At 43.7% G+C, this 17,589-nt stretch overlaps 1 protein-coding gene across 2 annotated transcripts in view; it reads left to right on the top strand.

Moving 5' to 3' along the window:
• TBC1D2B (TBC1 domain family member 2B) overlaps window positions 1-13,937 on the top strand; it is a 111,322-nt gene extending 97,385 nt beyond the window's left edge. For both annotated transcript variants that reach the window (XM_063926552.1, XM_063926553.1), the window contains 5 exons: window positions 2,233-2,727; window positions 3,734-3,851; window positions 7,237-7,422; window positions 8,612-8,733; window positions 10,860-13,937. In XM_063926552.1, the coding sequence (XP_063782622.1) occupies window positions 2,233-2,727; window positions 3,734-3,851; window positions 7,237-7,422; window positions 8,612-8,733; window positions 10,860-11,055 (1,117 nt within the window). In that variant the 3' untranslated portion in view covers window positions 11,056-13,937. The remainder of the gene's footprint in view (window positions 1-2,232; window positions 2,728-3,733; window positions 3,852-7,236; window positions 7,423-8,611; window positions 8,734-10,859) is intronic.
• The last annotated feature ends 3,652 nt before the right edge of the window (window positions 13,938-17,589 follow it).

The following is a 17,589-nucleotide window of genomic DNA, read 5'->3' as shown; positions in this document are numbered from 1 at the left end:
CTTGTTTATGTGTACATGTATAATGTATAAACAGTGGGTTCTATAATAAGCGATTCCATTGGCCTGCATAAAAGACAAGTCACTGCTTGGTCAAGTTAAATGTTTCTATGTATCACTTCTACCCACATACACCATTTAAAGGCAATGAAAACACTGCTAAAAACCCTTGTGAAATTCCATGAAAAGCTGCCGAAGTCTATTTAGATAGGTAATATACCCAAACTGATCGCAGCAATGACAAAGACCGAAGCCTCATTTGTAGTCCTTGCCCATGCTGTCAGCCCCGCTGGGGGCGTCGGCCGCCAGACCCTAGTGGTGAATGGGATTCTCCAAAGAGGCTTCCCGGCCGCCCCTGTGACACCGGGGATCCGGTGTGTACACTCTCTTGGTAAATAGCCAATACTATATTTTGTTGGTGTTCAAACAATGATTATTACAGCGCTATTTCTTACTGTTAGCCATTGTTAAAGTAACACAGTGGAATGTATATGGGTGTACTACGTTATGCCGGTGCTTGGGATTCCAGCGCCCAGCATACCGACGCTGGGATCCCGACCGCCAGTATGCAGGCAGCAGGGTGAGCACAAATGAGTCCCTTGCGGTTTATTCTCGCCCCAGGAGTGTCATGGACACCCCAAGAGGGAGAATAGTTGTCGGGATCCTGTCAGCCGGCATATCAAATGTCTCTCAATGTATACTTTTTGTCTAGTGTGCATACTGTGGCTGTGATTCGCATGTATGATTGCCGGCACCTGTGTTGAACAGGTAAATGGATAAGAAAGGTGTTTCAACACAGGTGATGGTAATCATACAGTAAGAGGGAAGTCCAGGAGCAGAGTATTCTGTCCCTCCTAGAGAGGGTCATGTTGGGAGGTATGCTATATGCCAGTGTTCAAAGTCATATGAATCTATGCCAGTGTTTCCGAACTCTGGGAACCCTAACAGTGCATGTTTTCCAAGTCTCCACACAGAATCACAAGTGAAATAATTAGAAGTTAGTCACATTTTAAAAGATTTCTAACTGAGTGTAACATACCTCCCAACATGGCCCTCTCCAGGAGGGACACAATGCTCTGCTTCTGGACTTCTCTCTTAATGTATGATTGCCGGCACCTGTGTTGAACAGGTTAATGGATAAGAAAGGTGTTTCAACACAGGTGATGGCAATCGTATATTAAGAGAGAAGTCCAGGGGCAGAGCATTCTGTCCCTCCTGGAGAGGGTCATGTTGGGAGGTATGGTGTAATGATTACACCTGTGCGCCATCAATAAGACCTGCAAAACATGCACTGTTTGGATTCCCGGATGACTGAAGTTGGAAAACCCTAATCTTCACCAGCCCTTCAGCCGCAATAGCAGCCATCATTAATAGTAGCAGCTCTTACCCATGCCCCTTATGTGGTGCAGAATATGCAACTGAAAATGGAGTATACAGTCGATGATCCCAACTCAGACTACATGCCCATATACATACCTCTTAACTGTTCCGCATTCAGTGGGACAGTCACGTTTTTCTGGGACTGTCTCACTGGCGGGCCGCAGTGTCCTGCTGGCGAAAAGTCAGGATGTAGTTATGTAACCGCCGGTCACTATACCGATGCCAGAATCCCGAGCGCTGGACAGCCCGTCAGTTGGCATGCCGACTAACAGGGACTGTTCCCACTTGCGGTGACCTCCGCGATCCCAAATGCCTGTCTCCCAATACGAACCTGAAAAGTCATGGAGGAGCACTGTTACTGCTGCTGTGCATAGTAGAGCAGGGGGTTAATAGATGCTATTCCATCTATACACAGTGCAGTGAGAACCTGGGTACAGCCCAGCATCTTGGAGAGTACTGGGCACGCCCCCACAGTGACATGAATGGGGTGCCAGAGACCCCACCCCTTTTCCCAGAGGCTCTGCTTCCTTTTTCAGAAGCACGTGCACAGTATCCTGAATCTAAGGGGCACCAAAGTTGGGAGGTATGCCATAACACCCCCATGGGCTGCTTCTTGTATGTGCAAACGCCCAGTTGCTGATCAATAAACCATTGGTAACTAGCATATGACTCACTCACAGCTGCTGTAAGTTGTTTGTGGTATGTGCGCAGTTTGGTAAAAATCATGAGATTCAGACTTGCGTGCGTCTCAGGCACTGTATTGGTAAATGAGAGTTATAACCTGCAAGAATTATCATCATTATGATTTATTTGTTCTGTAACTAACTTAATTTTGTTATTCCATGTTTTATGCAGCAAGTATGACCTCTATGGCTTCCAAATCCTCCCAGAAGATGATGACGAGGAGAGGTTGCTGGCAAGAGTAAGAGCTCTAGATCTGAAATCGATGTCCCTTTCTGAAAACCAAGAGATTTCTACAGTGGTGAAGTGGGAAAATTATTTTGCTAGCACAGTGAACCGGGAGATGGTCCGATCACCAGAGCTCAAGAGTCTTGTCCGGAATGGGATCCCACACCAGCATCGCTCAAAAATGTGGAAGTTGTTTGTAAACCTACACATCAAGAAGGTAAAAGAAGAGACAGCTCCTGGGTATTTCCAAAGCCTTCTTCAAAACGCCCTTGAGAAGCAGAATCCAGCGTCAAAACAGATAGAGCTGGACCTCATGAGGACATTGCCCAATAACAAGCACTACACCTCACTCACCTCTGAGGGCATACAAAAGCTGCGCAATGTCTTGCTAGCTTATTCCTGGAGGAATCCGGATATCGGCTACTGTCAGGGATTGAATAGGTGAGGGAGGCTTGAAGATGTTATGATGTGTCCTGTGCTCAGACCTTTCTGTGTTTAAATTTAAACATGGTTATAGTTTTTAGTAGAGGACTGTTATGTAGCAAAGAGAGTACTGAAGGCTGAGTGATAACCTAGGCCACTTGTAGTTGGCGTGATAAGATGCAGGTAATTACAAGTAAATTGGACTATCCAATGTTTGATGCTTTAACACAGTGAGAATATTAACCAGCTTCTCATCTGCATTGCCTTTAGTTTTCTTACAGTAAGCATCCAATTATAGGGTATATTCAATTAAAGTCGGATCCATTCCGACATGTATTTGTCGGAATGGATCCGACAACCCCTATTCAATCCCATCTTAATTCAACTTTTTCAAGTCGAATTTAGATGGGACCCAGAGGAGGAGAAGGGGGGCGAGCCGCGGGGAGACCAGTGGGGGGACAGCCGGCGGGCATACAGGGAACATCAGCGCTACAGTAGCACTGCAGCAGGATGTCACTCAGCCGCCCGACCTCACGGCAGCTTCCACCCGGCTCCAGCAGCATGCTGGAGCCGGGTGGAAGCTGCCGTGAGGTCAGGCGGCTGAGTGACCTCCAGCTGCAGCGCTACTGTAGCGCTGATCTACCTGTATGCCCGCCAGCTGTCCCCCCGTCTCCATGCGGCTCCCCCCCCCCCCTCGCCTCCTCTGGGTCCGCATCTCAGTCCGACATCATTTTGATGTCGCACTGAGATGGTCGAAGCACGTGGATCGGCAGCTATTCCGCCGATCCACGTGCTTTTCGACAAGTCAAATTCATTGACTTGTCGAAAAATTTAGGGAAATATTGAATAGGTCGAATCAGGATTCGACCTTAAAAAGTTGAAAACTGCCGTCTTTTCGACAGACGGCAGTTTTCGACTTCAATTAAATATACCCCTATGTGTCCAAGGAAGTTGAATGTCCACCATGCAATGTTTATTTGTAAATCCCTTGTGTGCCAAAGACTCAGTGTGTGTTGTGTTTCAGGCTGGTTGCTATTGCACTTCTTTACCTTGACCAAGAAGATGCCTTTTGGTGCCTTGTTACCATTGTAGAAGTGTTCATGCCACGGGATTACTACACCAAAACTCTTCTGGGATCCCAGGTATCCACTGCAGTCTCTTCACCTTTTGGGGGACAAAAACTGTCTTGCTTAGCAGTTTGTTTTATTCAGTGTTTATATTGCTTTACAGCTTAGCTTTATATAGTTATAACACAAATTCATACCAATACAGCAAAAAGATAAACTGTATTATATTGACTTTAAATTAGAGTATCTATTTAAAAAATATGTACTGTAGATGTCTGTTTAAATTAGGTTGTGCCCACCAGTAAGTGCAGCTATATGCTGAAATTACATACTGCTGGATTTTTGTACGCAGCCCTATGAAAATACACAAGTCTGGGGCGAGATTGGGCTGTGAGGGGGGCAAGTTTGGCTACTGTTGCCAGCAACTCACCCCCTTGCATGTCAATGAATTGACCTCATAAGGTGCACAATTACTCCCCAACCCATTATTAAGCTAATACCATATGTGGGACATTTATACATTATCCTGATATACTGGCAAAAGAAATTATTCTCAAAAGTAGACTTTGAGATTTGTACACATGTGCCATGTCATGTTTCTCTGAGGTGCTTTAAGAGATACCAGAATGTGGCTAATGTTGTATACACACTAGACCGATATATGGCTAATTTGATTGACTAATAACATATCAGTAGGTCATTGGTGGGTGTGTACACTCAATATATCTGTTAACGGCATCGTTCAGACATATCACGTCAGCTTTGCAGCACAGTCAATTCTGATATATCTGCGTGTCTGGGTGACCGGCCGACATCCCGTACACTAGCTGCAGGGACCACTGACACTGACGTCACAGCAGGGCTAGCAAATTCAAATGCCCGCCCAGTTGCGATGTCTGGCCTGACTTATTCAGCGGCCGAGTGGTAAGTGTGTATATGGTTACCTAAGCGGCCGCTCTGTCAGAGTCCGTGGTCTTAGACCAGGGGTGGGGAACCTTTTTCTACCGAGGGCCATTTGGATATTTATAAAATCCTTCGGGGGCCATACAAAAATTCTCAACTTAAAAAATTTCCCTGCCCCTTAGAGGTACTGTGTGTGCGCGCCGGAGGCGCGCACGCGCCAAAAAAATGGGTGTGGCCAGTTAAAATGGGACGTGGTACACATATGCCCCCAATAGTGCGGTGCCAGATCCACAATTGCCCCCACAGTGCCAGGTATACAAATGCCCCACAGTGCCAGGTATACAAATGCCCCTCACAGTGCCAGGTATACAGATGCCCCCCACAGTGCCAGGTATACAAATACCCCCACAGTGCCAGGTATACAAATGCCCCCCACAGTGCCAGGTATACAAATGCCCCCCACAGTGCCAGGTATACAAATGCCCCCCACAGTGCCAGGTATACAAATGCCCCCCACAGTGCCAGGTATACAAATGCCCCCCACAGTGCCAGGTATACAGATGCCCCCCACAGTGCCAGGTATACAGATGCCCCCCACAGTGCCAGGTATACAGATGCCCCCCACAGTGCCAGGTATACAGATGCCCCCACAGTGCCAGGTATACAAATGCCCCCACAGTGCCAGGTATACAAATGCCCCCACAGTGCCAGGTATACAGATGCCCTCCCCTCTCCCCTCCGTGCTTCTTACCGTGCTCCTTTCGGCGGGACACGGAGGAGAGCGCGGATAAGTTGGGCGGCGGCGTGTAGGACTTGAAACCAGCCGCCGGTTCGAGAGCCAATCAGAGCTTGCGTACCGGCAGCCGCGGCTTCTGATTGGCTGCCGGTCCGCGAGCTCTGATTGGCTCAAGGACCGGCGGCTGGTTTGAAGTACTACACGCCGCCGCTCTCACCCGACAGCCGCGCTCTCCTCCCTGTTCTGACAGCTGAGACACGCTGCCGCCGGACTGAGCGGCAGCGTGTCTCACTGACACAAGCTGGTGGGCCGGACCAAACGGGTTCGCGGGCCGTTCCCCACCCCTGTCTTAGACTGACTTGAAGATAGGTAACATTGTTCCCCAATATAATATTAATCAATACAATCAGTATTTCAACAACATTATTTGCTAGCAGTATTTGTAGACTAAGGGGTGTATTCAATTGATGTCGGATCCTTCCAAACGGAAAGAATCCGACATTTCCCGACAATTCCAATCCGACTTTTTTTAAAGTCTGATTGACATTGTCATTGTCGGAAACGGGCTAAATCCTGTCTGATTTGGCAACGAATCTGACAAAACACGTGGGTCCGCAGCTAATCCGCCGAGCCACATGTTTTTCAACAAGTTGGAATTGCCGACCTGTCGTAGAAACGGCAGGACCATTGAATAGGTGAGGACACTATCCGACCTAAAAAAGTCGGAAACTGACGCCTTTCCAACAAGATGGCAGCTCCAACTTGAATTGAATACCCCCTTAAACAGGAAAAAAAAAAGTCACAAATATATTTAACCCTTGCATCAAAGATTTACCTCTTCTGACCAGGCCAGGTTTCACATTTATACCAGGATACATGTATATTGTTGTAGATTTGTGAAGGGCCACAGTGCTTGTATGGTGGGGAACCGGGACATATATAAAACATGGGAATAGTGTACAAGGTAGACAAAATAAATGCAGGCATGAAAATAATGGAGGTAGGGCAGTCTCATCTAATTGGAATATGGCACAATGGACTCAATAGGAGCAAGTGTGGTTCAGAATGAAAATTGGAACGGATGTGAGCAGCGTTATATGGGTGATATCATTGAAATTAGGGTAAGCTCTAGTTCGTAGATGTGTTTTCACAGCGCATTTAGAGCTTTGCAGGCTATGGGAGAGTCTGATCAGGTGCACACAAGACAAGCCTGGTAGTCGGGACGGTAGTGGTTTCCAGAGACCAGATGTGGGAAGTCTAAGCAGGAGCAAGAGCAGAGTACAGTATATGGATGAGATTTGAAACTTATGTAGGGCTGGTTTTATTGAGAGCAATTGCATTTGGATTCTGTAGGACATAAGGCGTTATTGTGGGTATTTGCAAATATTGTGAGGGATGTGGAGTGGTGAGAGAGGAAGCTCAGTCTTGTTTCAGCATATAAGATTTACTGAGTACAGATAATGTGTACAGTATTATTTGTACTTAGACCACTGGGCATACTACATATTCAGGGTGTGTTCACATTGGATCAATAAAACAACATAAACTCTACACCAATACACCATTAACACTTCAAAATGTACTCTGTATTAAAAACAGGAAATGTAAATTGGACATATTTCAGTATATGTTAAGGTGGCCGACTGAAGTCTTCCGCTTCTATTCAGTTCTATACTAGAAATCACTCAGAAATTGAAATACAATTGTCAAACTTTCTTCTCAGAATATATCTGTACATATAATTTGCAACCTGTTTCCAGAATGGGTAAAATAAGAACTCTTCCAGACCTGCTAAGACTGTCATCATATCATTATCTACAGGTGGATCAAAGAGTTTTCAAAGACCTGATGAGCGAGAAGTTGCCGCGCCTCAGCGCTCACTTTGAGCAGTACAAGGTGGACTACACGCTGATCACATTTAACTGGTTCTTGGTGGTGTTCGTGGACAGTGTGGCTAGTGACATCTTCTTCAGGATATGGGACACATTCCTATATGAGGGATCGAAGGTAAAATTAAACACCCCCCATTCCCCAGCCCCCCTCCCACGAAACCCCCTTACGGGCCCTAACCCTGATACTCTCCTTCGGGATGTCGGCTGTTGGTGATCTGTCACGGGTGTCCCGATTGTTGTCAGGATTTTGCTGTTGGTCACATGACCACTGGCATCCCGTTACATAACTACTTACCATAGACATGTGCAGTATGGGCCTGATGCTAAGTTGAATGCAAACCTGCGTAGCTACTTCCACATTGCATGAACATAAACCAATGCTATATGCATGTCTGCACTATCCAGGAGAGAGACCTTTTTGCTCTGCATCTTTTAAACACCACTAACTTGTTTGACAGGGGCTGACTTGCAGGGAAGGAAGGTGGGGAGGGGCAGGCTGGGGTTCCCCATAGCAACCAATACGCTTATAGCTATAATTTATCATGTACAAATAAAATGATAAATAGAAATTTGATTGGTTGCTTCTTCTCCGCCTGTCCTCTATACAAGGTTTGATACAAAGTAACAACCCTTACTGTGTACTCTTTGTCCTTCTGAAAAAGTTCCAAGTTCTTCTGAAAAAGTGAATAACTGGTCATCCTATTATAGAGTAGATTATTTCCCTGGAATGCATGCAAGGTGATCACTGCACTATAAAGTGATTAAAAATCCATAGTGTACATGCAGGAAGTGGTGTAAAACTCTTTCTGTTAGGATATTAATCTCATCACATGGTTAAACATGACCATTTGCTCTTGCATGTAACTTTTTCAGAATGGAGTTCAGAACATATGTTGACATAGCAAGTTTTCTATTGGACACAACTATTCAATCAGTATTTTTTGAAAACGCCAATAAAAGATATTTTCACTGGTTGGCTACACTGGATAGCAAAAAACTATATAGCACCTGAATTCCCTTATCCAAGGCAGAGTGTAGAAAGTTAGTCATATTTTCTGAGAGCATGCTGTTAATGCATATTATTTATTTTCTTTACAAATCCCGCTGTGTTTATCTAGATTGACTAAAAACTTTCTGAACTCATTTAACTGTGATCGTGAAGTCTGCATTCTTTCCATACTTCTCTCTATAGAGGTGTAGGCCACTGTGTATGTATGTATATATATATATATGTATGTATGTATATGTTCTGCTCATTTGTGCAGGTAGAATATGTATTCCCTTTTGCATCTCCATTTATGTAGGTGATTTTTCGTTTTGCTCTGGGTTTATTTAAATATAAAGAAGAGGAGATTCTGAAGCTGCAAGACTCTATGTCCATCTTTAAGTATCTGCGTTATTTCAGTCGGACTATTCTGGATGCAAGGTATGTTCATTTCTGGTTGGTGCAACACAAATGTATGAGCCAGGGATTACAAGGTAGGAGCCAGCAATTTTGCAATGGAACAGAAGTGTATAGGAGCAGACGTACTAAGCCTTGGGGAGTGATAAAGTGGTGAGTGATAAATATTCATGAAGCAGTAAAAAGAGTGGAGATGTGAGTCAGTTTTATAATATGCAAATTATAAGTATTACTGCAATGCTCATTGGTTGCCATGGGCAACTTCTCCACTGGTTCATTTATCCACTCTTTTCACTGCTTCGTAATTAGACCTAAAAAAACAAACCAATCAACTCCTAACTGTCATGTATCACATACATCCTATCACATGACAGTGGGGAGCTGATTGGCTGGTGCTTTTTCTCTCTCCACTTCATCACTTTTGAAGGCTTAGTACATCTCCTCCATAGTCTGTACGGGTGTAGGTAGATTAATAGGAGGAGCTATATAAAACAATAGGTGTGGTTTAAATGGGCATGCATAATTGTTTTTACTACTATCCTAATCCAGTCAAACACTGCATCTATTTAGTGATCACCAGCTGCTTTCCAGTGCGCGGTGATCACAGGCTCTACCAACTCCCCCCACCCGTGGGACTGTCCCGCTGGAATCTGGACAGTTGGGAGGTATGTCATATAAACATGAAATATCATGCCAGTGGCCAACTGTGGCAACACATGATACAGTGATTTCAGATTATACTGTTGGGGTCTAAACCATTGTACCAAGTAGTACTGGTAAATGCACTGCAAGTGACACAAAACTGACCAATTACCACTGCCTGCTCCCAGAGGGGCAAAGTCACAGTCTTACTTGGCTGTGTGGCTGCACTACATTTTCTCCCACTTTATGCGTCATATTCAGTTATATCGCACGTCACTGCTCTGCTGATAACTGTAGGTTATAATAATAGTATGTGACACACTTGTGTCATTCACTTTGAACGCCTGGTTTAAACTCAGGACAGTCCGTTCAACTGAACTGAGTTTTCACTGACTTCAATTTAAGGTTATAGTGTGAATGTAAAGCGGCAGCATTTGCTGCTTTGGAATTGGTGTAGCAATAACTATGTAACAATGGGCCTAATTCAGATCTGATCGCAGCAGCAAATTTGTTAGCTAATGGTCAAAACCATGTGCACTGCAGGGGGGGCAGATGTAACATGTGCAGAGAGAGTTAGATTTGGATGGGGGGTGTTCAAACTGAAATCTAAATTGCAGTGTAAAAATAAAGCAGCCAGTATTTACCCTGCACAGAAACAAAATACCCCACCCAAATCTAACTCTCTCTGCACATGTTACATTTGCCCCCCCTGCAGTGCACATGGTTTTGCCAATTAGCTAACAAATTTGCTGCTGCGATCAGGTCAGAATTAGGCCCAATGACTGGTATCTGTAGCTGATGCTATGTTTGCTATGTCAAATACAGAAGAGAATTTGGTCACTGTTAGTAATCATTTGAATCTCCAAGTTTCCTATATCTAGACGTAATCTGGTCGCACCGTGAGTGACCAGGAAACTACGCACAGATGCTGAACTTTATACAGTTGACAGGCACCGCAGTGCATTCTTTTCACATTTCTTACAATTTTTTTTTTTTGTGCAAATGTGGTAAAAGTAGGTAATTCATTGTTGTTGCTAGTGCTTATAGATATATCCATTAGTGTATTCAGAGCAACACCTGCTCCACTTTCAGTGCTCCTACAAGGTGCCATACTTTTTGCATTTAATACTAGGCCCAATATATTTAGTAATAAGTATGTACTTTCGACACTCTGATAAAATATATATATATATATATATATATATATATATATATATATATATATATATATATATATATATATATATATATATATTGGAATCGGTATGTTTTACCGACAGAATGGATGACGGCTGTCAGTATACCGAGCCACCAACCGAGTGGGAATACCCTGCGGGAGGTTGGGATTCCGTCCAGCGGTCGCCTGAACGGTCTCCACAGGTAGCCTGGCAGCCGGTATTTTATCTGCATCCCATATATAGAACTAGTATGCATATCTTTATTGAAACAGTAAAAATATCCTGTTGTGTTATGTCTGTTTAAGACCTTTTTCTTCTTGTTTACCACAGAAAACTCGGTAACATGGCATTCTTGGATATGAATCCATTCCCACTACGTCAGATCCGCAATCGCCGTGCCTACCACCTGGAGAAAGTCAGGCTGGAGTTGTCCGAGCTGGATGCTATCCGTGCAGACTTCATTAGAGAGCGAGAGACCAACTCTGTCGGGAGAGACCTCATCAGTGATGATGACGAGGACAGCTAAGGAGAAAGGCGTGCTGTCAGGGGAACTACACACAGACTAGATGCTGTTTCTTGCAGTCCTGAGGAAACTTCAGAAATAACGCTGGGCGTATTTCTAAACAAAGAACATTTTACTCTAGGTATATGTTCCTGGTCAAATTCAGAGACCTTTCCAAGAGCCAGTTTTTGAAACTGCATTGAGGCTGACCGCATAGAAGGTTAGCTGCTACCAGTGGTAAAAGATTGTTGCCATGGGTTACAATTCATTTTGGCATGAATACTGTCCCTGGATGTTGAGATGATTTCCATGGGAAAATAAAAGCATTCTCCCTGTTGTAAGAATAGCATGTTGGGTGAGACTTCCAGAGGCAACATCCATTGTTTTTCACTAGCACTTTTTGGGAAAATCTTTTAAAATTGATAAATCAAAGCACTTGGACATATTAATCATCTAGTGGTATTCTTCGGTATCATTCCATAGCTTTTTTTATTTTATTTTATCACAGTATTTTTAGTTTTACTATCTTTTTGTTACTATAACAAGCCTAAGTATTTTTGTATGTTACATTGTGCTCATTTTGATATTTTGTGTTGTTCAGTTACATTGAGTTCTGTAATCACATTTAAATGAAGCAGTGTTATGAGAACATGTTGGTAGCGGGTATATTTCTGCCCATGGCAATCTGGGGGATACGATGGTGTATTATTGGTTAAGTCCAAGACCAAAATGATTTATTACTTTTCAAATACTGCTAACTACCATTATCCTTTTCTATATTCACTATAGGGCCGGGTACCCACTTGTGTTTTATTAAAAACATTTGTTAAACCGCATCTCACATGCATTTCACATGTAGTTGTTTTACTTGCATTCCAGAGGTCATTGGTTGCCTCTCCTTTGAATTCACTGCATTTGCCTTGTGTTAAACACAATGGCTCTGGTAACCACACCACTGCGCGATGTGCTGATGAGCGAGGGGGGACGACGACGGGGGCCGCTCACGTCACACAGCGCTGAGGTGAGTGACCCGCTAGATTGAGCCTGCATGCCAATCTAGCACCGGCGATAGCGATGCGCGGATATCGCTGGGGGGCATACACACGGCAGATCCGTGCTTAAAATCTAGTCAGATTGCTTAGATTTTAAACACCGATCTCTCCGTGTGTACCCCCTTATGCCATAAGAGTCGTACCAATATAACAGAGATTGGGATTGTACAGATAAATGTGTCAATGCCTCTATACCTTAAGAAGTCTTGCGAGATCTAAACTTGCACACCATGGGGCCGATTCAGTTGTTGGTCTCCCTGGCCACCACTAGATGGCGCCTCAGTGGAGTAATTAAATTGTTGCACCATTCTGGCATGCATGCAGCCAGGGAGACGCATTTCAGCTCTCAGCTTCCTGAGGTGCGAGCTGAAATGTACATAAATTTTGTAGTTTGAGTGCCCTAACCTGTACTTTAGACAGGGAAGTGACTAAACCCGGAACTTATGGGTGCGCATACGGGGCATGTGCACCCAACAGGGGTATCAATTGAATAGCCCCAGTGGGCGCCCAATAAGTTTGGTTACCTATAAAACAATTGAATCGGCCCACATGTGTTTGGTTTCTGGAGCTCTTTGCAGTTTCCAGTACTTGCCTTTCAAAGTAGTATATTTAGAAAAATATGTTTCTACTTTGGAACAGAGGGTATCTAAAATATCTGCAGTTCAAATATGTCAGTATACTCTACACTGTTAGGCCCAGGTCTACCAAGCCTTGGAGAGCACTCCTAGCTGTTAAAAAAACAGGCTGTAACATGGCAGTTAGGAGCTGATTGGCTGGAACTTCATCACCTTGCAGTTTAGCACTCTCCAATGCTTGATAAATCTGGGTCTATCTTACATGCTAATTGGTCATTTTCATATATGTTGACTCTATAATGCAGCGTATGGGGGTCCCAAATTAACCATCCCGTCCGATTAGTTCAGGCGTGGCATAGACAGTTGGAAAATCTAGTCAGCCCTTTAATGTGCAGAAATGTTTACATTGTGCATTTAAACGTAACTGGTTTGTTTTTTCCGTTTGTTTCTTTCTGTGGTTTTTTTAGCGGATTAGAATTTTGTGACCCAACTGTTTTTCAAGAAATGTGACTGGGAAATACTTTACAGAGTTACATATCTTCATTAAAATGGGATGTTCCTGATTTTTACCTTTTTGTAGCTGAAATTTTCAACAACAAAAAAAAGGGGTGGTGGGCTACTTTTGAGTTCAATTGCTTTTTTATAGGAACCATCCAGGTAAATGGAGGGTGCATATCAGAAGCCTCAAAGCACTTCATATTTGCCTATCTCCAGTAAACTGAGAGGGTAGAAAACCCACCCGAATCCCGTCCACTCTATCGGTGATGTGGACAGGGCATGGCCCCGCCTCCTTCAGCAATGTGCCGCAAATCAACATTTTCTAGCGGGGATGGGGCAGTGATGATACAATTCACTTCTCCACACACCCCTCCCCCTCCCCGTGGTCCTTGGGACTTACCCCTCCAGTATCTCCTAAGAATGAACCCTCTAGGATCTCCCAAAGGGTGCACCCTCAAAGGCGGCAACTTTACTGCAGATATCCTCCCAGAAATACAAAAGTCTCAATATACCCTAAAAGTTTATATACTGTGAAAGTGTCTTTATTATGTACCATATCCATAAGTTGTTTGTTTAGCAGCTAAAGAAATGGGAGAGAATCATTGGAAATTAGGTACTATAGCTGGCTAGTTTTACCACATCTATAATTCTTACCGTCTTAAGAGGGTGAAATCTTCTAGTCACGCTTTTAAAACTAAAAGCAATCTGAGTTTTTTTATGATTCTTCCATTACCACTCAATTTTCTTTGTATGTTACATAATAAATTATGTAAAAACAAAAGATTCTGATGTCTAATTTGCTATAAAAATAACCTACCCAGAGCTAAAAATAACATAATGGTATTGCAATTTCCTCTAACGTCCTAGAGGATGCTGGGGACTCCGTAAGGACCATGGGGAGAGACGGGCTCCGCAGGAGACATGGGCACTTTAAGAAAGAATTTAGTTCCTGTTGTGCACTGGCTCCTCCCTCTCTGCCCCTCCTCCAGAACTCAGTTTGATTCTGTGCCCAGAGGAGCTGGGTGCTTTTCAGTGAGCCCTCCTGAGTTTGCTGATAGAAAGTTTTTTGTTAGGTTTTTTATTTTCAGGGAGCTCTGCTGGCAACAGACTCCCTGCATCATGGGACTGAGGGGAGAGATGCAGCCCTACTCTCTGAAGCTAGGTCCTGCTTCTTAGGCTACTGGACACCATTAGCTCCAGAGGGATCGGTACGCAGGATCTCACCCTCGCCGTCCGTCCCAGAGCCACGCCGCCGTCCCCCTCGCAGAGCCGGAAGACTGAAGCCGGGTGAGTATGAGAAGCAAGAAGACTTCACAAGCGGCAGAAGACTTCGTGATCTTCACTGGAGGTAACGCACAGCACTGCAGCTGTGCGCCATTGCTCCACACACCTACACATACTCCGGCAGCATTTGGGACCTCATTCTGGCAAATAAACACATATATACAGCTGGGCACTGTATATATGTAGGAGCCCCCGCCAAAGAAATAAAATTTAAGCGGGACAGAAGCCCGCCGCCGAGGGGGCGGGGCTTCTCCCTCAGCACTCACCAGCGCCATTTTTTCTCCACAGCACGCTGAGAGGAAGCTCTTCAGGCTGTCCCCTGCTGATACACGGTAGAAGAGGGTTGAAAAGAGAGGGGGGGCACATAATTAGGCACAAAAAAGTATATAAACAGCAGCTACTGGGTTAACATTAAGTTACTGTGTTATTCCTGGGTTATATAGCGCTGGGGTGTGTGCTGGCATACTCTCTCTCTGTCTCTCCAAAGGGCCTCGTGGAGGAACTGTCTTCAGAAAGGACATTCCCTGTGTGTGTGGTGTGTCGGTACGCTTGTGTCGACATGTCTGATGTGGAAGGCTATGTGGGAGAGGAGCGGGAGCAAATGAATGTGGTGACTGCGCCGACACCTGATTGGATGGATATGTGGAAGGTTTTAAATGATAATGTTAATTCTATGCATAAAAGATTAGACAAGGCTGATGCATTGGGACAGTCAGGGTCTCAACCCGTGCGTTATCCTATATCGCAGGGACCGTCAGGGTCTCATAAGCGCCCACTATCCCAAATTGTTGACACAGATACCGACATGGATTCTGACTCCAGTGTCGATTACGATGATGTAAAGTTACAGCCAAAGTTGGCTAAATCACTCCGATATATGATTATAGCAATTAAGGAGGTTTTGCACATCACAGAGGAAACTCCTGTCCCTGACACAAGGGTTTATATGTATAAGGGAAAGAAACCTGAGGTAACTTTTCCCCCCTCACACGAACTGAATGAGTTATGTGAAAAAGCTTGGGAATCTCCAGATAAAAAACTGCAAGTTTCCAAAACTGATTCTTTTTTTTTTTTCTTTTTTTTTAAACATATGTTTATTTGGGTTTTTTTCAGCTTTTCAAACATGTAACATCAGACAAATACAATGGACATACGAAAGGACATTTTAGACCATGAAAAATTTGATAATCATCTATGCGAAAATGTTAGAAATTGGTAAAGTAGGATCTTGTACTTCGGAGCAATAAGGATGGACATCAACATTATAAGGTTGTGAAGAACATATACTTGTACATTCCATATCCGAAGTATCAAAGACTAATCATTCTAGGCGAATCCAAGGGAGGCAAGTTACAACTTTAACATTAGAAATTTGAACATTTTCGCCTTAGACCTACCTAGATAAAAGACTAACTAGAGTATGCAAGGTCCCCTATGAAGTGTTATGTCGTTCCAAAAAGACATAGTTACTTGTCCTCTCAAACCAATCTCTTATAGTAGGTCTATCAAGGGGAAGACACAATACAAAACAGTGAGAGTAAGGGAAGGTGGGAGAGGAGAGCGATAGATCAGGGAAAGGAGGGGTGAAGCAGTTGGAGGGTGTAGGAGGGAGCAGGGATGGATATCGGAGCCAGGCCGTACAACGCCTAGAGCGATCTGAAAATATAATATAGTATAGTAGGGCAAAATTGGATAGCTATCGATCAAGGAGTGCGCTGATCAAATATCTTCAATATCTGGGAGCGTTCTTCTGTTGTGCGGGTATTAATATATGGGTTCCATTTTTTCGTAAAGCATTTAGCCCTTAATTGGACATTGGGATATAAAGAGTATCTGTCATAATACATCATTTTATTTAGTAAGGAATGTACTTCTGCCATTGAGGGGGCTGATCTGGAGATCCAGGAGTTTAAGATCACCTTTTTAGCAATAGTTACCAATATTGTGAGAAAGGGGATAAGGTGTTTGTCCCAAACCGCTAGGGTCCATGAGTCAAAATTGGCAAACAACATTGGAATTGGGTCAAAGGGTATGTTTATAGAAAAAGAGGAGTTTATAAAGTTCCTCAATTTGTGCCAAAATCTTTTTACATGACCGCAGTCCCAGAAGTTGTGGAACAAAGATGCTGAGGAAGAGTGGCATTTAGGACAAGACCCATCTTCCTCTCGAACAAAGTGACTACGCTGTTGTTGAGATATATATGCCCTATATAGTGATTTCACGTGTATTTCTTGTAGGGATGCTGTATGTAGAATTTTCAATGTTTTGTGGTAGTATTTGAATAGTAAAGATTCTGGTAAACACATAGACAGGTCTCTTCCCCACACCCGCGCCACCGACTCCCACACCGCCTGTTTAGCAGGGGATATCAATTTTTGATATATTAATCTCGTTTTGTATTTGTCTTTCAAGAACAAAGTTGCCACTTGGGCGATAAGATCTGGGGTCCCCGACCGCAGCATGATAGGGGGAAGAGACCCGATGTAGTGCTGGAGTTGGAGATATGGAAAATAGTAGATATCTGTAACCCCATATGTTTCTTTCATGAAAGAGAAAGAGATAAATTTCCCACCTGGATCAAAAACTTGAGATGTGCTACGTAGTCCCTTCAATTTAAGTCTGTAAAAAAGTGTATCTTGTATCCCCGGTAGAAACAAAGGATTGCCCCACAGAGGTATCCATTTTGAGTTTTGAGGGGATTTTCCTAATTTTTTGTTGACAGCCCACCAAGCATTATACGTGTCTTTGAATAGTATATTCGTATAAATCGCTGCGGGTAAGTTTGCTTTATTAGTGTGTAAGAGTGCCCCTGGGGCATAAGGGAAAAACAAAGCACAATCTAGGTCATAAGAAGTGTATTTGCTTGTTTCAAGTAACCAGTCATATATATAGCGGAACATTAGGGCCCGGGAATATTGAAGAATGTCAGGGAAGCCCCAACCTCCCTCTGGTTTAGATAATTGAAGTTTTTGTCTAGAAATGCGTGGTTTTTTATGTCTCCAAATGAAAGATTGGAAAATCGAGTACAACTCTCCAATGTCATGTAAAGTGAGTCTAATAGGCAACATTTGCATAGAGTATGTGAGTTTTGGCAACAAGATTGTTTTTACTACTTCTAGTCTGCCGAGTAGTGATAAAGGAAGATTGCA

Source organism: Pseudophryne corroboree, chromosome 6 (assembly GCF_028390025.1).
Source record: "Pseudophryne corroboree isolate aPseCor3 chromosome 6, aPseCor3.hap2, whole genome shotgun sequence".
NCBI classification, from domain to species: domain Eukaryota; kingdom Metazoa; phylum Chordata; class Amphibia; order Anura; family Myobatrachidae; genus Pseudophryne; species Pseudophryne corroboree.
Note: the sequence above shows the minus strand (reverse complement) of the source record. Positions and strands in the feature narration are given on the sequence as shown.